Source organism: Phyllostomus hastatus, unplaced genomic scaffold (genome assembly GCF_019186645.2).
Source record: "Phyllostomus hastatus isolate PE091 unplaced genomic scaffold, TTU_PhHast_1.1 phas_contig_210, whole genome shotgun sequence".
NCBI classification, from domain to species: domain Eukaryota; kingdom Metazoa; phylum Chordata; class Mammalia; order Chiroptera; family Phyllostomidae; genus Phyllostomus; species Phyllostomus hastatus.
The window spans coordinates 17,503,844-17,524,619 of NW_025333737.1; the positions used below are offsets into that span (position 1 = coordinate 17,503,844).

General features: G+C 62.5%; 1 protein-coding gene across 5 annotated transcripts in view; it reads right to left on the reverse strand.

Moving 5' to 3' along the window:
- Window positions 1-7,135: 7,135 nt before the first annotated feature.
- BCAS3 (BCAS3 microtubule associated cell migration factor) overlaps window positions 7,136-20,776 on the reverse strand; it is a 485,527-nt gene continuing 471,886 nt past the window's right edge. For 2 of the 5 annotated variants that reach the window (XM_045836907.1, XM_045836906.1), the window contains exon 24: window positions 7,136-7,896. In XM_045836907.1, the coding sequence (XP_045692863.1) occupies window positions 7,748-7,896 (149 nt within the window). In that variant the 3' untranslated portion in view covers window positions 7,136-7,747. Of the gene's footprint in view, window positions 7,897-11,224; window positions 11,316-19,247; window positions 19,314-20,776 lie in introns of all 5 variants that reach the window. The other 3 variants (XM_045836905.1, XM_045836908.1, XM_045836904.1) reach the window with 3 other exon arrangements.

Here is a 20,776-nt window from a genome sequence, read left to right on the forward strand (position 1 = left end):
CCCCTTGATTGCTGATTTTACGCTTTTTGGACCAATTGTGGGTCTCCGGGGGCGGGGTTTTGACAGCTCAGGCCAAGCTCCGGCCGGGAGGGGGGGCCGGGGAGAAGGTGTCGGAAGCCTCAGCAGTAAGAAAACATGTCAACAGAATAAAATATTAACCAATGACGGGCCAGCGAGCCCCGAGACCCCTCCCCCTGCCCGGGCCCCCACCCTGCGCCAGCGCCGGAGGCTTCCTGCGCGGGGACTGGGAAGCCGGCGGGCCGACCCGACCCGCCGAACGGGCCCGAGGCGGGGGCCGCCCGGGTCTCCGGGCCCTGGGAAAGGACCCCCAGCCGCACGCCAGCCCCAAGTGCAAAGCATTGACACGGCCCCGAGAGGAGAGGGGGCGCCCTCCTCCCGTGCCCGGCAGCCCGGACGCTCTGGCCCGCGCCCCAGTTTGGCCTCCGACCCCGCTCCCGGCCGCGGCGCCGCCCCGGGCCCCTGCACTCCGGAGGGAGGCTGCGGGCGCTGGGAAGAGAGGCCGGTGGGCGGGCGAATCGGGAGGCGCGGGCGGCGGAGGTCCCGGAGCGGAACCCAGGTGTCGGGAGCTGGTGAGTGGAGCGGTGGCAGAGCCCTGGAGGGGCCGGCGTGGGCGGGAGCGGACTCGAGGCCTTGCACACGCGAAACGCGGGGACCCCCTAGCCCGCGCCTACCCTTAGTGAAGACTCTGGAGAAACCTGGAGTCCCGGGCGAGCCCTGAACTCGGCCCGACAGTGGTCTCTGTCCCGACCCAGCCCCGAGCCTTCCGAGGGCCAGGAGAGCGGATCCTCGGGGCTGGGAAGGGAGGGCGCCTTTCGCCCAGCACCAGGCGGCCCCGCGCAGGCTGATCCTGGGCCCCCGACTCTTGACCCGCAACCCAACGAATTTTCGCCGCACCCGGTACCGGAGACACAAGTCTCCCACACCCTAAACACCGGCGTCCTCCAGCGGCTCTCCGCCGCTTTCCCAGAGTTTCCGGCTTTCGCCCGCGCACCTCTCCAAGTCCACCAGCGCGGGGCGGCGGGGTCGGAGTGGCTGCGCGCACCTGCGACCGAACACCCCCACCGCCCGTGGCCGAACCCACTCTTCCCGTTCAGCCTTCGTTTCGCGGCAGCCCCAGTATTCCTCTCACCCCACGATGCGTGCGTGCGTGCTTGTGTGTGTGTTACACAACCCCTGGGTGGCGGTGCCCTCTGTGCGCAGCGGGAGCGGCAATGTGAGGTGGGCTCCTAGAGCCTGAAGCGGCCACACACCTGCTGGAATCGCGCTCGGGCGCCGACGCTCAGACAGGTTCCTGGCTGTCGCCTTGCGAAGGACAAGACGGACCATTCACTACTAGACGTGGGCGACACTCCTGCCGGCACTACCAGTGCAAGTGCGGGTGAGCTGAGCGGGCCCTGTGCCCGCGTGGTGGTCGCGTGCAGCCCGCACCCAGCGGCCTCCAGGCGACCCGCCCGTCCGCTGCGCACACTCGGTCTCAGGGCGCCTGGTCGCCGTGCACGCAGACCCAGGCCTGGGCGCCCCGGCAGTTCGAGTTCGGGGCCGGCTGGAGCTGCCTGACCCACGCGACCATTTTTCCGCTGCGGCCCGGGTGCTCTCGAAACTCCCCCTACCCAGCGTTTACATGGGCGCAGCTCCCACAGGGCTTTTCTTCACCGCCTCGCGCCTGGGTGGGTCGCTCCTCACTTGGTGCCTCGTCTCTGCCGGAACGAGCCTTCCACTCCGCTCCGCGCGGTCTGCGGAGCCGCGTCAGGACCCGTTGCAGCTCCGCACGGGCAAAGCCTGCGGACTCAGTCTTAGGCAGAAGGTGGCCCTCGGGGAAGGGCGTGTGCGCACAGGTGTGCGCCATCCGCCAGGTGACCAGAGAGTAGACAGGGCAGCGATCCTTGGCGGGGAATCCGGGCAGAGGCCTGGGATTCCGCGAATACGTTTGCAAAGTCGTGTGTGTGTGCACGTACTTTCGTACTTTTAACAACGTGTGTACACCTAACTGTGTGCAATTTGAACGTTTTCCTGGGGAAGGTCCGCAGCTGGTCCAGGGGTTATAGCCCAGGGAGTTTGATACACACTTGCCCGCGCTATTTGCCCAGGACACCCGGCGGCGGCGGCGCAGCGGTTGCATTCGGGGACCACGACCCCACCTAGCCCCAGGAGCTGGACCTCGGACCTGTCCCGTGGCGGCCACAGGCTCTTTCTAGGCCAGCCCCCGCCGTCTGCCCTGTCCTGCCGCCCCGCAGCACCCCGCAGCGAATCTTGAGAGTGTTCTGCTACAGCCACTCTCAAGATTCTGAGCCTACCCACCCCCTCCCCCAGCCAAACTCTCCCGCAAGGAATATCCTTGGCTCGTCGAAAACCCGCTCAGGGGAAGCTCCAGCGGCCTCTGAGCGGCGCCTTGCGCAGCCCAGCTGCCGACCGGCCCCTCCCCCACCCGGGTCTACCCCTCTTCCTCCTCCCGGGAACAGGCGCCTCTGGGGGGTCCCCAGGGCAGGGAGTGCGTGTCTCTTTAAGAGGCCCCGGGGGGCGCCTTGCGAGCCGCCCAGGGCTGGAGGGGGAGGGCACGGGCGGGGGCGGCTGGCGCCAGGCGGCCGAGGCTCCACAACAAAGCTCCGGCCCCTGTCACTTCGCATCGGCCGGGCCCCGCAGACGGGTGGGGGACGCGCGCTCTGCTGCCCCTCCCTCCCCCCAGCTCTCCCGGGCCCGGGCGTCGGGCGGGCGCGGGCGTCCCCGCCTCGGGTCCGCTGCACGCGCTCCGTGCGTCCCGCGCTCCGGCGACAGGCAAAGAGGGCAAGGGCGGCCGGGGCCGGGTTGTGCCTCGGTCCGGAGCTGGCTGGGTCGCCCGTCTGCCCTGCGCCCCTTAACCTTTTGTGGGGTCAAGGGCCGCTGCTAGGGCCTTCCCCGGGCCGGCCCCGCCGCTGTCTGTGGTGTGTGTGACCGGGGCACATCTGCGTGAGCCCGCGCGGAAGGCTCGAGGACGTGTGGCCTTGTGGCAGCGGGGACGCGCGCCCGGTGACGGGGTGCTGGCGTGCGGCTGGTGAAGGCGCGCAGCCGTCCTGAGTGGGCCCAGGCTGAGCTCGGGTCGCGTGTGCGGCCCTAAGTGTGTCACCAGCCGCGGAGGTGCCGTCCGGGTCTCAGCGTGCTGTGTGCGTGCAGGGGCGAGAGCGGACCCAGAGCGGCTTCCCAGCCCCGGCTGTTAGGCCGGGCCCGCGCCTCCCGGAGCCCTGGCGCCAGCCAGCCCCGTTCAGCGGCCCGGCCTGGCTCCCCCGCCGTCCCGGGTCTGGCTGGGGTGGGGGCCGCGGCCTGGATGACCCCGGCCCGCAGCGGCCCGGCCTGTCCCGTCCACTTAGACAAATTGCGGCTGACAGGCGCGTAGTCTCTCTGGAGTCGCCGCCCGCCCGTCGCCTCCCTCCCGACCCAATTACCCGGTGCAGGGTCGCGCCAAGTGGCTGGGACCTGGCTTGCGGCGGGGGGAGGCGCGGGGAGAGCGGGAGGCGCGACCTCTTCCCGGCCTCGTTGTGGCCCCGGCCTGAAGCCAGGACAGGCGGCGGGGCCACTGCTTCCGATTAGGTCCGGGCAGCCACGGCCTGTGTGGCCCAATCTTCCGGGAGGATGCGAAGGCGAGGCCCCGGCCCGGCCGCCGGGCCCGGGACAGACTTGGCCCTCCCGAGGGGTGTCGCTCTGCACCGGAGCCGGCCACGGAGGACGTGTCCCCGCCGGGCTTTGAACGACCTCCCCAGAGGTCTAGGGACCCGGTAACCCCAGGATCTCCAGAGTCTTCGCGGCTGCGGAGTCGAGGTCCGTGGGCCCCAGCTGTCCGGTTGTGACCCGGGGTTGTCAAAGTGGATGCACATCTGTGAACCTGCGTGTGCGTGGACGTGCACGAGTGTGAGATCACGCGTGTGGTGTCTGAGATCACGCAGTGTGAGCAGGCCCTGCTGTCCTGTGGCTTGAGAAAGCGGGCAGAGCGCTGGAAGGACCCCCAGGACCAGTCCACCTGCTGGGAGAGGGCGGGGCTGGCGGGCCGTGCGCTCACTGGGCTCTGGATTCGCTTTTGAAAACGCTTTTGACAGTGACCAGAGCGGGGAGAAGAGGGAATTTCAGGGGAGAATGCGAAGGGTTCACGGGAACAAACTTAAAGGACACATGGACAAGAACTAGCGGGAGGTAATGGGAGGGAAGTGGGGAGGGATGGGCAGGCTGGATTGGGAGTAAATGGGAGAAAACTGTACTTGAACAAGGATTAAAATAAAAAAAATCCTAAAAAAAAAAGAAAGAAAGAAAACACTTCCACAGAAAGCGGCCTGGGGCAGCTTCTCGGGCAGCGCCCGTGTTCTGGGCCCCAGCTGCGCCCACCTGCTGTCCCTCTTCCGGCAGAAGCGCTGCCTGGCCTGTCCCATCAGCCTCCGGCCTCGAACCAACCTTTTGCCCTTTCGACCTGCAGCTTCCTCCTTGCCTGCTCCGGCCTAGCTGCTCTTCCATGAGGGCACGTCCCCTACCCCTCCTTTACAGAGGAGGACCCCGAAGCCCAGAGGTACATAAGTCACCCGAGGCCACACAGCTACTGGTGCAGAAACCCCGGGATCTTCACAGAGAGCAAGGTGCTAATGTTGTTACTGTCCCTGAAGCTACCCCCGCTCTTGCTGGGAGGCAAGACTGAGGCTCCAGGGCCCGCCACCTCAGGCTGGGCTGTTGCTATGAATACAAGACATTCAGGATGCTCTCCTCCTTGGCCCCTTGAGTTTCCAGCTCTAGGTCTACAGGAAGGGGGCTGCCTTCCCAGTTACACAGGGACAAGGGAGCAGCTTCAAAGTCAGCCAGGGGCAGGAGCTGGAAGCTCTTAGGGCCAGGGGGTGGGGCTGAGCAGTGGTGGATCTTGAAGGGGGCACAGGTCTGCACAGAATGGAGTTCTTGAAGGAAACCGGCCAGGGCCTGTGAGGCAGCAAGGAGGCATCAGCAGAACAGCTGTGTGACTTTGTGACCTTGGGCAAGGCCGGGGCCTGCTCTGGGGCTTAGCCTCCTCCTCTGCAAAAGGAGAACCAAGTAGCACTCTTTTAGGGACCTCCCAGTTTGGAGGTTCTCTGACATGTGGAAATTGGAAGAATCAGCAGGGAGAAGCCAGCTCCAAACCCAGGCTGGCAGCTGCCTGCTCTGGCCCCCCAGCTTCCCGAGGAGCGGACACAGCTCGGCAGGGCACTGTGCGCCTGAATTTGCCTGCGCAGTCGACCCCAGACAGTGCCCGCCCTCCTTGAGCTGCCATGCAGCTCCCATCTGCCTACTCAGAGACCATGAAGATACTTTTATTCCTCCATCAAACTCAAAGTCCACAGTAATTTGCTCATTGAGCAGGTAGTTAGTGATGTGAGAATCAGCAAGGTCATGTGGCTTCCTCAAGGTCAGAGGGTGAGGCTACAATTAGATGCATGTTCTGCTGGCCTCCCAGGTGATGCCATCTTGGAGGTCTGCTGGGGGTGAGGCCGAGACTGCTCTGGGTGTTATCACTGGAGGCTAGGGGGCTGGCCGCCCCACGGCCCGGCCCGTGGGCAGGAAGGCCCCCCACTCTGGGGCCCAGCTCTCACTTCCAGCTGATTACAGGCTGTGGCAGGGTCCATAACCTCCCCAATTAGTCGGGGGCCAGGCCCAAGGCCTCTCTGATAACCCCAGCTCCAGTGGCAGCCGCCATGGGGCCAGCTTATCTGGCCTCTCTTATCCTCCCCCTCCCCCCACATACTCAAAGGGTTGCCCTGGCTGTGAGCAGATGAATAACCAGATTGTCCTGCAAGCTCAGCCGGCAAGTCCAGCCCTACACCCACCACTTTCCCTGACTGGAGGAGGCTGCAGCTGTTTGCACCCCCAGAGAAAAAGGGCTGAGCCGGGGAGGACTCCTGACTCGACGCTGCCAGCCGGTTCCCTGCCTGGCTGGAGAGAGCTCCATCTTTGCCCCATCCACGTGCCCTGGGGTGGGTGCAGAGGAGGGAGCTCACCCTTCCTAGAGCTCTGGACTCATCCCTAGGGAGCCAGCCTGTGGGCAGTGTGCACGGCAGCCTTGTGGCGCCCTCCCTCCCCTCCCCCTCTGACTGAAACACTGCTCTGGCTGGGGGTGGAGACTGTGCCTGGCGCATCAATGTCTCCAATTCAGCTGCAATGGGGAAATGCTGCTGCTCCTCCGGCAGGCCCCGCCGGCTGCACCCAGGCCTCCTGACCCTGCGGCATGCCTCCCTCTGCCACGTGGTTGCTCACCCTGCAGGTTCCCGGGCAGGAGGGACTGGCTGTAGCCACCCTGTGCAGGGCCTACAGAGCCTAGTGTGATTCCGGTCCCCCTCTCCTAACATGCCCAACTGATCAGGTGAAGGGAACTGAAGATTAAATCTCGCCTCGGGTGCCAGGGTTGGATGGGGTGCATGTGAGGGGGCAGGGCCCCGGGCGCTGCCCCAGCTCCTGCAGGACAGTTGGTGGGGAGGCCTGCTTGTTTGTGAACTCAACTCTGCTGCAGCCGTTACATTAAACTTTATCCCAAACCACGCCTGGCTCAGAGGGTTTCCTTTGGTCCTCCAGGCCTTTCCGGGACTTCAGGGGAGTGGGAACTAGGGCTAGCATCACTCTCCTTCCTGCTCAACACCGCTTCTTGCGCGCCTGCCCCTGTGTCGTCCGTCCTGCCCTTTGCTTTAGGTCCAGAACCGCGAGGAGGCAGGGGAGCAAAGGTGCCTGCCAGGGGTCATGAGACCCACATTCATCCGACTGTCCTTCCGCCTTCTGAACTTGAAAAGAGAGGCCATCACAAGGTGCCCTGCCCTGATGATAAGGCCAGGGTCCTCCTCAGGTTGCCCCCACTCCCCCTCCGGCAGCCTACGTCTGGCCCTAACTGCCACAGCCAAGGAGTGCCAGGCCTGCGGTGGCCCCAGAGCTCCCTGGCTCTGGAGCAGGCAGGAAGGCTGGAGAATGGATTTAAATCAGGCCTCACCCAGATTCCAAAGCAAATGTTCTCCTCCTTCCTGTCCCCTCGATGCCCCCCCCCGCTTGGCTACACGTGCCAGGGCCGCAGTGTTGGAAGCAGGGATACGTGGTCGGGCCCACAGGACCTGCTTGGCACTTGGAGAGGACCCTGACCCCAGCAACGCAGGGATGGACACCAACTGCAGTGCGGTTTATTGGACAGGACGTGCACTTTTTGACAAGGCCTTGGTAACCACGGTTTCCTTCACTGAACAGTTCAGGACCAGGGTGAAAGGGCTTACAAACTAGAAAGACAAATCCTTCCCATGAGCCAAAGGGGAAAGAAAAGAGGAAGGGGGCGTCTCCTTTCTTTTTTCTTCCTTAATACTCCGGGCCTCAGTTCATCCGACTCCAGGAGGAGGTTCACCCAGGGAAGCTGGGCCATGTGAGCCACGGCTAGGAGCGGGCTGGGGCTGGCCCATCAGGGCCAGAGTCATCCTGGCCAGGCCATCCACCCTCTCCGCAGGCAGGCCCCGTGGGTACGGTCAGAAGATACAAAAGCAGATCCAATGCAGGACATTGTGTGCAAACAGAGGAGAGGACGGAGCTTCTGCAGTCTCTCTCGGCCACAGCCCGGCTGACGGGGCCAGGGCGCACCGAGGGCCTTTGGAGAAGGGTCTCTTCTCAAGCCAGGGAGGGTGGGTGGCTGTTATCACTGAGCTCGGGGAAGGTCGGAGGGGTGCTCTTCCTTCTTTCTCCAGCAGGTGAGTGGGCCGGCCAGCGGGAGGCAGGTAGCTGGTACCTACGAGAAGCTGGTGGGAAAGAGGCTGAGGGGCTGACTCTCATTGGTGGGCAGTGGAGACCGGTAGCCATCAAAGTTTCTTGGGATGCTGCCGCTCGTGGAACCTGAGCTGTTACTCAGTGTCTCGATGCTTCCCTCTCGCTGTAGCTCTGCAAGACAAGAGGGCCAGGCCGGTCAGAGTGCAGTCTGGGGCGGGAGGGGCACACCCTGGGCGGGGCTGCCCATCCGCAGGTGCCCATCTGGGTCCATTTGCATCTGTCACTGGGGGTCCCCCATGCTCCCCAGATGGGACAGGTGGCAGTTCAGGTCACGGGGAGGCTCAGCGGAGGAGGGAGGGGCTCCCTTGGCTGCCAGGCCCCGGCTGTTCCCTCACTGTGAGAACCCCTTTGGGCCAGAAGTATGGACACCTTGATGACTTGCCTGGGCCACACGGTGGACACACGCCCACGCCTGCACACACAGTCGCGCACAGTCAGCCTGTCCCCGCCTCCCCGCAACTCCCCGAGTGGCTCCCAGCCTGGACCTGCAGGCCGGGCAGGAGGCAAGGGGCCAGGGCACGAGGAGGACCGCAGCTCCCCGGCCTGGCCCGTCCCCACCTCCCCTCCCCCACCGCGGAGCTCCACCCTGGCTCCGCCACTCGCTTGCTCGCTTGTCCTCACCCGCACAAGCCGCCTGCTGTCCAGGCCCTGGTCCATCCTCGGCCCCTCCTGCAAGGTGTCCTGTTTCCCGGCAGGCGGGAGTGCCTGGTCTGAGAGGGGCCTATTCCAATGGAGACGGGGTCCCTCCCTGCCTGGAGTGCTACCTTTCCTCCTCCTGCTCAGCCCCCAGGTCTCCTGGAGCCCCCCGCAAGGCACATGCTCAGAGGCAGCCTGTGCCCCCGAAGCAGGCAGGGGGGCTCCTGGCCCCTCCTCCACCTCTTCCCCTGCTCTGCCTGCCACAGCCGTGCTGCCGTCCTGGGTACTGCAGCTGGTTTCAACTCGTTCAGCTGTGGGCACCTTACTTAGCTGCCCAGCCTCTCTTGCCCTAAGACAGGTGCTGGGGTGGTGGGTCACGAACAGACTTCCCTGGAGGCTGAGTGCAAGGAAAGAGGAATTATTTCTTGGCTTTTTGCAAGTAGCCAGTTCCTGTCCCCTTCAGTCCCTCAGAGCTTGTCATACACATCCCTGGGCAGAACCCCGGGGGCTGTCCCCAGCCATGATGTGGGGGTCCGCAGGCACTCCTCCTCCAAGCACAACTGTCTTGGACCGAGGGGTCTCGCTCGTCTGCCTCGGGAGCTCAGGACCTCAAAGCAGTCATTTGAAACGGCGAGGCGTGTCCGAATGCTCCACTTGTCTGTTCTGGCTTGAGACTTTACCTCCAGCCTGCGCCCACTCTCAGGCCCCTGCCCCCACGCGCATGCAGCACAGCCGGCTCTGGTTACGGAGTGGGTCACAGCCTTGACACCTGGGCGGGCCGCTACCGGCCAGCCAGGAACTGACCAGTGATCCCCACTCGCTACAGGCTACCCAGGAAGCACTGAGGCTGCCCAACAGCAGCAGCCGAAGAATGGGGTGGGGGAGTCGGTGCTGCCCCCCCAGAGCAGGCTCCTGGGCCCAGATGGGAGGGGCCCTCAGGCTCTGACCCCAGAACCTCTCAGCAGATAGGGGCGTGCGGGCAGGGAACTGCACACACAGGCTGTGGGCCTGACGATGGTCTCTGGTCTCCCAGAGCCACTGGCTGCCCCGTGGGGCCCGATCCGGGGAGGCGTAAGGGCAAGTTAGATATGGACAGAAGACAAGATCACCGCGTGGGCTCCCTTCGTCCTTGGCCATCTTCAGACTCACCCTAATTTGGGAGTATCGGCCCTTGTGCCAACAGAGGGTTAGGATGGGAAAGTAAAGAAGAGACCCTGGGACTTCTACGAGGAAGCTTCGGACTCCAAGAAAGCTCACTCCATCGCTCCTTCCCCACAAGCAAGCAGAGGGGTCTGAGAGAGATCTCTGAGGCCCCTGCCCTCATGCACGGCCATCCCGGCACTAGGGGGCGCTGACAGCAGGGCCAGGAGGGCAGGAGAGAGGAGCACTGGCAGTAGTAGCAAGAAAAGCAGGGGCTTCCTTAGGGTCTGGACACCAGGCCCAAGGAAGAAAGCCCCAGGTGAAGGAGCAGGGAAGGCCACCGGAATGGGGGAGGTTGGCCCCTTTCCAGAGCTGGGGTACAGGTCCAGCGTTCTTGATGCAAAGTGCCACCGACACACCCACATTGCCAAGGAAGCTGAGGAGATGGGACCCCAGGTCCGAGCATGGCACCCCCATGGCCCTGGGCACAGGCCCCCAGCCGCCCCGCCAGCAGCCTCAGTGACCCCACCCCACAAGCCTGAGCGGACGCACCTTGGCCCATCGAGTGACAGGGCGGGGACGAGATGAGTTTGCGGCCTTAGGGGGCCGGGTGTAGCCTAAGCTGCCCTGCTCACATCTCCCCTTCACCGGTCAGCCCGGGCATGGCGGGGGCGGGCAGGCTGCTCCCAACCCAGGCCCCACTGGCTTCCTCTCCCGTGGGTCTCCCCAGCCTCTTCCCTCCTCCCCATTCCCATGCCACCGCCCGGTTAGGCCTGCACTCCCCACCTGGGTAACTTTAAGAGCTCCCCATCCACCTCCTGACCCCCAGACCCCCCTCTGCACCCCCCCCACCACCACACCAAAGCCAGAGTGGTCCGTGTGCAGCGCAAACCCGGTCTTGCTTTCTCTCTGCGTAAAAACCGCTGACTCCTAATAGTCCCCAGGATACGGTCTAAACACCTCGGCACGATAAATGCCTTCCATGACCTGCCCCGGACCCACCTCACTAATGTCACTTGTTACTGAATGTGAGGAACCAAAGTAACGGACTTGAGTGGTTGTTAGATCTCTCCAGGCTGCTTTAGGCCCCTGTGCCCGGGCCCATGACGCTCTCCCGGTCCCCAGAACGCCCGCTCATCTTCCGAAGCTCAGCGGCGTCCACTGCGCTGTGAGCCTGTCCGGCGGCCCTGGCAGAGCCCGCCGGGCTTCGCTGCTCTCTGTACTGGCTCCCGCCGCAGACCCTCACACAGGGTGCACGGCCTGCCCACATGCACGTCCCCATCCAGGTCGGGGGCCCTCGGGGGCCTGTTCTGTGCCTCATCTCTCTATCCCCAGGGCCAACCACAGAGCCTGGGAAACAGCTGGCGTGCAGAAAACACTGCTAGAGTGAGTGAGTGAGTGAGTGAGTGAGCGAGTGAGTGAATGAATGATGTGGCAAGGAGAGGTGGGGGTGGTTTCTCCAGTGTGAACTACTAGTACGAGAACCGGGGACTGGCTGGTCCCAGCCACTCTTCTACAAGCCTCTGCCCAACCCCTTTCTCTCCTCCTCACTGAGACACAAGCGCGTGTGTGGACTCGGGGGAGAGGCGCGCACGCCCCCCCTCAGAGGCACCCGGCCGCCCAGCCCGAGCAGCAAGCGGCAAATGGAAACGTGTGGCCTTACCTTCCTCCATCCCGAGCACATGCTCTGTTACTGTTGGGTTGCTCGCGGACGCTGGGCTGTTGGCATTGTTTTTTTTTTCCTTTTTTTTTCCCTTGTGAAAAGAAAAGCATTGAGGAATCTTTTTGGAAAAGATACGGACAGCGATCAAGAAGTACACCGACCTCTGCAAGCAGGTGGTGGGGTGCAGGGAGGTGCGGGGCGTCACTCTGGGGGGAGGGTAAGCTTGCGGCAGAATTCTGCAGTCCAGGAGACAGTGACATGCGTGTGTCGGGGGTGGGGACCAGTCAGACAGGGGGGGTCTCGGGATGGAACTGGTGTGACAGAGCTGGGACCCCCTTCAGCGTCGGGGGGAGAGGAGCCACACAGGGAGCTCGGGAGCAGCCGAGGGGAGGGGAGAGGAGGGGCCTCTGGCCCATGCAGTGCCGGGGGGTGCCCCATGCAGGCGGGCTGCCGGGGGAGGGGGGGGCGGAGGCAGAGACGGGCTGCAGGGTTTCCAGGGACCACTCTGGCGCCTGACTCAGTGGCCCCACTTCTAGAAGCTTCTGGCGGCCCCCCTTCCCCCTCTCCCAAGACTCCCAGGTCTGGGCAGCTTTCCCGCAGCTGAGGTGGCCTCGCGAGGGAAGCCCACCAGGAACCCGCCGAGGCTGCAGGAGAGCAAGCGGGGGCTCCGTGGTGGGGAGCTGAGAACGCATCGCCAGCAGCGTCCCCGCCCAGTGAAAGGAGGTCGGTTCTGGCCGGTGGAGAAAAGCCTGCTCTGGAAGAGGCTGTGGTCCAGGCCTCACAGCGAGGCCGGGGTTGAGCAGTAGCTCCCAGGTGAGTGGCTGAACACAGACAGAAGATCACCTTAGGGTGACCTCATATCTTCCAGTGTCGCTCTGCACCCAGGAGGCGGCTGCTGGCCGCCCCGCCTTGCGGACGGCAAAAGCAAGGGAGAGTAGGAGGTCACGGGCCCCAGGTACGCTGTCCTCACGAGAGACAGCCGCTGCTGGTGCAGGCCCAGGGCGGACATGGTGGCAACTCCGGGCACCACTCAGACTGGCTCCCAAGGCCACCGCTGGCTGTGTTCACCTGTCCCCTGCTGGCCCTCATTGGAAAGGGGCCTGCCAGGCCATGGGCCAGGATGGGCAAGCCACAGGGCTGTGGGGACAATGGAATGAGCGGCGACTAAAAAGGGGGGCCTTGGCGCTCGTGAAACAAGCAAAGAACAGGAGAGCTCGATCCTTCTGCGGCCCGGCTCTGCACGGTGCCTGGCCACATTCAAAGTCAGAGAAAGGTAGCCGACCTAGTTGGGGAGGGGTGACCCTGACTACCTGGGCACATATGCCAAGGCCGACCCAGGGAGAAGTCATTCTCAGTCTAGGCGTGGAGGCAGGAGCGAGGCTGCCCACACACGCTGCCCCACTCCGGGGCTGGGCCACCCAGAATGAGGAGCCTGCCCGAGGCCGTTCAGGCTGCCATCGCCCCTCTCCCCCATCCCATGGCGGGCCGCTGCGGCCCCTCTGCAAAGGCAGGGGCACCAGACCCTGGCTCCCGGAGCTGCGGTGGGCACTGGTGGGCAGGGGCTTCTGGGGACAGACTGAATGGCCTCTTTTCATGAGTCAATCCCTTAGTAAGCATCATGGTCCCCCAGTCCCTGGGGAGGGGGAAATGCCAAGGACAGGGCCTAAGTGAGCCTTGAGGAGAGCTGGGCAGGAGACCCCAGTGGACGGTCACCAGTGAAGTCTTACTCTGGCTTCACCTCCAGGCCTCCCCCAGGCCGGATGGCAGTAGGGGCAGATGGCTAGAGACCTGAGGGGAGCCCCCTGGCTTCAGGGGGTGGGGAGCTCTGTGGAGAGCCCAAGTCTCGGGACCCAGAAGGAGGTCTGTTTCTGGGACCTGGCGGGGTCCGAGAGGGCAGTGCTGTGTGTGTGTGTGTGTGTGTGTGTGTGTGTGTGTGTGTGTGTTTGGGAAGCAGGCCCCTGGGACCCCTGGCTCAACTTCCAGGCTGAACAGGGACACTTCGCCCAGCACAGCCGAAGCAGCACCTACTGCCGGCCCTGCTGGTGTGCTCAGCGGCTGCAGCCACCCCGCTCGGCACTTAGGGCCTCACCCTGCTGCCCATTAAAGGGATTAGCGGAGCACTTTATTGGGCCGTGGCTGCAGCCACACACCCCGGTCCCAAGCTAACCACCCAAGTGGCCCGGTGGGAGTAGGATTAGACCTCAGGGCCCAGTCTCGCCCTGCGCCCACAGCCTGCCCACTCTGGCAGTGAGAAGGGAGAACGCCCCCACGTCCATTAAGGGCCTGAGAAAGGAGGAGGGGCAGAGTCCGCCCAGGCCGGGGAGGCGGTTTAGTGAAGTGGATAAGAACACAAGCTCTGGCACGCGGGCCCCCCCCGGCCCCCGCCACCTGGGAAACTTTAAGCAAGTTACCCAACATCCCTGTGCCTCAGTTTCCTGCCTGTGAGGGTGACAAGGTCTGTTTCATAGAGTGGTTGTAAAAATCAAATTAAATAGTGCAGGTAGATTGCATCGCTAAGTACAGCTTCCAGTCAGCAGATATGAGTTCTGTTTCTGTTGCAACTGTGTCAGTGCCTGTGATGATCCGTGGCACCTGGGGCCCCTCCGTGGCTCCCCTTCCCAGCAGGTGTCTCGGGCAACCAGGCCCCCACCAGCCTGCCCTCCACTGGGCCTTGCAGAAGATTCTTTTTAATCAAGAAATGGCCCACGGAGGAAGATGGCAGATATGTGTTTATAGCTTTTTATTTCCCTCCTTGCCTCTTTGTAAATACCCTCTTCCAAGCTGGAAAATAAATTTCCAACCCTGTTGACGTGCATCGATTTTTCCCTCCTGCGTCCACCTCCCAGCTCTCCCCGTCCACAGGGCCTGTGGTTAACCCCCTGGCTTGGGCTGGGCTCGGCGGTACCCAGGGGAGTGGGCGGTCCCGGGGCACAGAGCAGCTTGTCAAATGGCTCCACAGCTCCACGCTGCCCAGGGCCTGGCTCAGGGGAGGTCTGCAAACACAAAGGGTTCCAATCCCCTTCCGCTGTGAGTGTTCCTGGCTCAGAAGTTGGTTGGGATGGGGGTGGGGTCCTCTGACTAGGAGGTTAGGGACTTGTAGCATCTTCCCTGGATGGGGTATATGGAGAGGAGGCCAGGGGATCACAGCAGGACTGCTGGCAAGTTCGGCACATGGACCCAAGTGGGGTCTGCCCACAGGGCCTGGGACCAGCCATGCAAGCTGGGGCTTGCAGATAGAAGGGCTGGGGAGGTGGGGGCAGGAATGCAGGGCACAGTGGGAGGGGCAGCTTCCTGGGGCCCACCAGGAGGTGGCCCTGGTGGACACAGCTATGGGCCGCTTGTCCTGCACCAGTCCTGGGCCTTGAAACGACCACTGTCTCCTGCACAGTGTGGCCAAGGGAGGCAGAGGTCTGTTCAGGGAGACAGAGATGGAGCTGGCTGAGAATGCTTCTAGAGCCCCCCACCGCAGGGCAGTGGGGTCCACACCCTGGGCTGGATCCAGCCTCTGCCCAGGGGCACTCTTTCGGAGGTACAAGGGCAGCAGTTAAGGAGGCAGCCTGCAGGGAGGCCTCGCCTTCCTTCACACTCAGACACACCCACCCACCCCTTCTAGCTCCCCTGCAGGGCCGCCTCAGGCTGCACGGCTGGCAGACCAGGGTCCTCTCTGTCCAGCTCAGAGGGCTTGGGAGGTGGGGGCTGGGTCCTCCCAAGGATCCCCCTGTCCCTCCAGCAGGGGTTTCTGTCCCTCCCCAAGCAAGTCTGTGGAAGGCAGGAAGGAAGGAAGGCAGTTTCTGGAAGCTGAGGGGCGGAGGATGGAAAGGCTCCCCCGCATTCAGATACCAGCTATCCTGTTTTGGGCTGATGGCATCTGGGAGTGGGTGTGAAGTGCTGGCCTGGCTGTCTCCGGGCACCGAGGCCTGGCCTGCCCATGCCACCCCCTCCCGGGGGGTCCCACTGCACACCCTGCCGGGGTTCCTGGGAGCGCCCGACTGGCGCGAGTGCCGCAGCTTTCCCGCAGCCACGCCCCTTCCTGCCCGGCAGCAGCCCACGGGCCCGCGGCGCTCCCACACACGTGCTCTCCCTCCTCCTGGCCCAGCTCTCCGTCCTCACCCCTGCAGGTGCCGAGACCCAGAACCATCACAGAATGAGGCCAAGACCACGTGGCCTTCCCCGTCCTCCACGCCCACCCCGTCCCTTCGCACCCTGTACCCCTCCCCCACCGGCCCTGGCTCTGTGTGTGTGTGTGATGGGAGTGGGAACGGAGCACCTGAGTTCCGGGCACAGCGACTCCGCCCAGCTCAACTCCTTCACAGCCTTTGGAGAGCTGACGAGCAATGACCACAGGTAGGGCATTAGCAGGGGGGTACTCGGGCCTGGTTGGGGGCTGGAGCCGTTTCCCAGGCCCCTCCGACAGCGGCTACGGTGGGACGCCAATCCCAGGCGGGGAAGGACTTGAACCAGAAGTGCTGGCACACCCCACTCCAGGAAGCCCCGCTACCCAGGCCCTCACAAGTCTTGGGCTCAAAGGAGAAGAGCCAGGATGACCCACCCAGACGACCTGGAGCAGCACCCCGGTGCAGTGGCCCTCTCGGGGTGACTTTATCCATATAACTTTAATCCCGACCGAGTCAGAGTACGGCCTGTCACAACGCATTACACACGGGGACAGCCAAGGCTGAGCAGACCTGGTTCACGTTTCCCTGGTTGTGAGGTATTTTTTGATAAGTCTGGCTGAAGCCATGCTTAAGATCAGCCAGATGTAGGAGCAGCTCGGAGCCGAAACTCCCTGCAGACGGCGCGAGGAGGGGATGGGGCAGGAGGCAGAGAACTCGCTCGCGCTGGTGCTGCCGCAGACGTGCTGAGTGACCTGGGCGAGTCACCTCACTTCTCATCTGCTTCATCGTCCGTCACCAGGCGGGGAGGGCCGCCCTGGCCGCCTCACTAGGTGTGTGAGGCTCTCCCTCCGGGGAAGAGGATGGGAAGGGGCTTCAAGAAGCAGAGCACGCAAGGAACACGCGCAGAGACCCCTGTGATTGCAGTGGCCTCCTGGTTGGAAAACCCACTGCACCTCTGCCCGTCTCAGGTGTACCTGAAGGCAGAGGCCCCGAGTGAGAAGAGCCCCTCCCCCAGGAGGGCCGGATGGCCTTCCAGCTCCAGGTCCTGGGCACCACACTGGGCGCGGAGGCTCAGCAGACGCCATCTAAGGCAGGCTCAGGGCTGGGCAGCACGGCGCTCTGTCTTTGGTGATAGAGAATGCCTGTCCAGGTGCTGCGACTTCACTTCTGTGTGTGTGTGTGTGTGTGTGTGTGTGTGAGAGACGGACGGGGCTGGGTCCCAGGGAGGGCCCACAAACATGCCCACTCAGCATGGCTATGAAGAGACAGGGCTTGGAAACTCTCCCGTGGAACCAGGTGTCTGGCAGCTGGCCTTGACCTCCCCATTTCCTAAAGTCCAGCCTTGAAGCTCGGTCGACGCCGCCCAGCTCCCAGGCGGGCCCTCCCGAGCTGCCCTCCAGGTCTCCGTGCCGGCACAGCGGCCTGCAGACCACAGGAGAGACGCGGCCGGCCCGCCGGGCCAGAGCCACATCTGGTTCTCATTCAAATGTCCAAACGTAATTAAATTCTCTATGATGCAGCGGAAGAGTTTGGTAAGATGTGGCTTTCCCCACTTTCCATCAAGGTTAAGAAATCAAAGTCTCCTTCCACCAGCCGACACACTCTCCTCCCTGTCACTGGTCTGCCCTGCCCTGCAGAGGCAGCCGCCGGACTCTGATCTGTGCTCTGGAGCTGCTGGGCTGGGGCCCCGTGGGGGACCCACAGAGCCCCTCCCCCTTCCCGGCCCACTCGCTCACCTGAGAGGAGTCACAGCTGTGCCCAAACAGCGGGCTCACCACTGAGTGTGATCCTGCACCGTGGGCCGGGGGCTGGGAGGGGGGCGGCCCTGCGGGGACAGCTGCTGCACCGGGCTCTTCTCAGTGACACACCAGTGTCCCCCTGCCACCGCCTCGATGGGAGGCCTCCTGTAACACCCTGCCGAGACCCCCTCCTCCTCGTCCCTCATAGCAGGAAGCACTTGGAGTTAGAACTCTGGAAACTCTGGTCCAGGTCTATAGACCCTCAGTGGGGAATGGAGCTTCCCACAGTCAGAGTGGCGGGGGACAAGCCCCCATCTCTGCCATCTCAACTTGCAACCTCCCCCCTGCCCCCCACGAATCTGGGAGGGGAGGCATTAGAAACACGGGAGGAATGGAGGGGGAGGCCGAGAGCAGCATCAGCCGGCTCAGGGAGTCCCTCGGACCCCCGTGTCCTCAGGGCTGCTGGTCAGTCCTGGCCTGAGGGGGGGCGCTGAGCCAGTGAAGGGGCAGCGAGGTGCAGTCCTGGGAGGAGGGAGAGGGAGCCCCGCGCTTCTTCGCAGCCTCCAGAACGTCCCCGACACGGGCAGCTTTTTCCAGCTTCCATTCCCAACTGAGTATCTTGTTTATGGCTTGTTTTTATACTTGGGGATTTATGGCTCTCGTGGTAATGGGTTCCATTCTACTTCCTCTATGCCTATTTTTCTAATTATTGTAGTACAGGCTTTATGAGAGTTTCTTAATAAGTCAGGGCATTTTTCCTTCAGAAACAAACTGTCCTGCGAGTTAATGACTTGCAGTGGGTGTAGATGCTCCCCAGGGACCCGCGGGGGCTGGGGCGGGGAGAACCAGGGTGCGGGTGGGGGGGACCTTCTCGATTAAACAGAGCCGTGCGGGGGGCCCCTTTAAGAACCGTGGCCAGCTCCCGTGCCCGAGTCCCCCCTGCTGCTCCCCAGCGTCCCTGCCACAGGACGGGAGAGCACTCGGGGGTGCCCGCGGCATTTCCGTGCCGAAGAACGCTCTGCTAGCGCAGGGGCGGGCGCACGCGCAGGCGCTGGTGTGAACCGGCCACGCCCAGCACCACCGACCTGGCTCGAGCCAGGAGTCCTTTTGTGCGTCTGGTTCCAAGTGGTCAACTTCAACTTAGTCATGGGTTTAATTTAATTTCTTGGTGGCGTGGCCCGCGAGCCCGGTACCTTCGTATCAGTAAAGGAGGTTTGAGGAAACTAACCCCACTCGTGGTCCAGCTGCCCCGGGCCGAGGCTGGCAGAGAGAATGGCGGTGGGGCCAAGGTCTCTGTTGCCCCCGTCGGGCCCAGCCCGCACCCTCGACCCCACACTCCGTGGCGGGCGGAGGAGCCCAGGCCTCGATTGATTGCTGCGGTGCCGCCCGTCCAGGGGAAAAAGCAGGGCGGGTGCCGGGCGGCCTTTGTGCTCTGCTCCCAGACTGGCTGCTGGTGCCGGGGCTCTATTCATTATTCAATCCCACCAGCTCCGCAGAGCCTGTCCATTTGCTCCTCCAGGAGGAATAACAAATCTAGAAATGCAATTCCACTTTGGTGTATTAAGATATTGATTTGCCTGTCGAGTGGAAGTGCATTTGTTCTGTCAGCCCTCCCGTGGGCAGGAAGGGGTTAACCAAATGTTTATCACAGGGCTGGCTTCAGAGTTGAAAGTAATGTGATCAGTAATGAATTTTGTGTTACATTAGGTTGTATAAATGGACAGACAAGCGCAGACAACAAGTGGCCAGGAGTCGGGGCTAATCTAATGATGTAAAAATAGAGACAGCACCAATTATACTAGGGGCCAGCTCCAGGCTCCTGCAGGGACTGCAAATGAATAGGTACAAATCAAATTACTCACTAATAGACGCACTACAAGAGGGGCAGTCAATGGTAAATGCATTAGAGCCTAGTGACCTCTCTGCTCTGCACAGCAGAATCCGAAAATTTGACTTCCATCTTAAAGGTGGGGGGCAGGGAGTGAGGTTCTCAAAGAAACTCTTGTTGGGTGAAGAACAGCGAGTACTCCCCTCCCAGACCCGCCGGTCCCATTGCCAGGAGGTGTCTCCCGTCTTAGCTGACCCTGCCCTGACTCCAGTGCCTCTTGAGGGACCAAAAGAGCAGTGGGACGAAGCCTTGAACTTCGGCAAGGACAGGAAGTTACATACCAACACACTTCACAGCCATGTGTCTCTCAGGGGTGATGGTTTTTACTGCTACGTCAAGGGCTGTGTCTGCATTGAAAATAAAATATTTCTTTAAAGAGGATCACAACAAGGACCTTTAAGAGAGCAGCAAGCAAAGATCAAAGGGAGTAGACATCGAGATCTGGTCTGACCACTGAGGGTTTGCAGGGGGTGTTCGAGGTCTGTTCCCAGGCACAGCACCTCCAGGGTTTTGCATAGTTCTCACTGGGTGAAACCGGTATCATCCCTCCCTCTATTCCCTGCTGCACCCCGCCCCCACCCCCTCCCCGGCCCACGCCTGCCTCCTGAGTGCCTGCGGCCCACCCGCCTTGCAGGGCTGGGAGAGCGAGGGATGGGGAGGTACAGCCAGCATCTTGGGTAGGCCCTCAGGTTTTCTTCCACCTCTTGGATGTAGAAGCCAGGCCTGAAGTTCAAAGCCACTTGGCAGCGTGGCTGGGCTGCTTAGACAAGGATCACGAAGACGTGCTCAAATGCATGAACTGTATGCACATATTCAGCTCTTAGTGGCTCAGGGGATGAATAAAGTATGAAACCAAAGACTCTCCAAGCCTTCCAAGAACCCAGCCCATGCCCAGATGGAGGCGGAGACGCTGGTAGGCTCAGCTTCCCCCACTACCCCTAAGGCCTGCACCAGTCACACACATCAAAGCGGGGATGTCACGCCGGTCCTGGCCAACTGGAGCCTGGAGATGATGGGAACACGCCTGTAAAATGAGTGCGGGGGGCCCGGAGTGGAAAAAGCATCCTAAACAAATGAAGCAACTGGATGTCGGTTCTCCCCAAACTCAATTAAGCACAAGGAAGGGTGAAATCACGAGCCATTCAGCTCCACTACATAAAACACATGTGGGGGGAGTCAGGGAGGAGGGTCTGTGAAGCCTGGTGTTGGGGGACTCTGCCAGTACATTTACAAATGTCACATGTGGTGGGCCTGCAGGTCCCTGGGGGCGGGGGGGTGGGGACAAAGAAAGCAGGAAGAAGTCACCGAATGTCAGAGGCTGGACGGCTGATTCTGGAGTGCGGGCTGGGAAGTGCCTCCTTCTGTTGGCCCGGCCCAGACTGGCCCAGCCTGGCCTTCTTCCCACAGAGTTCTCTTTTGCTTTAAAGGTGCGGCTGTAGATCCCTAAAGGGTCAGAGGGCTGTTTTCAACGTTCGTTTTCTGTGTGTATGTGTGTCTTTCCTCTGTTGGCAGCCATCAGATCTAGGGGGTGGTCCGCATACCTCAGACCACCTTCCGAGGAGGCAGGGGGCAGAGGCGGGCAGGAGGGAACGATGGGTATTTAACCATCCATGACCGCGTTCAGCTGTGTTCAGATCTGACACCTCACAGAAAGGTCAATGGTTAAAGGTGAATTCTCTGGCAGAGAAGGGAGAACAGAGAGAAGTCCTCCCTTTTGTTAACCATTTACCTACGTTAGTGTCTCCAGAAAAGGGCCCTTATCTGGGGTCCCATCAGCCCTCCCTGCCCTCCTGTCCAGGCGCACACGTCT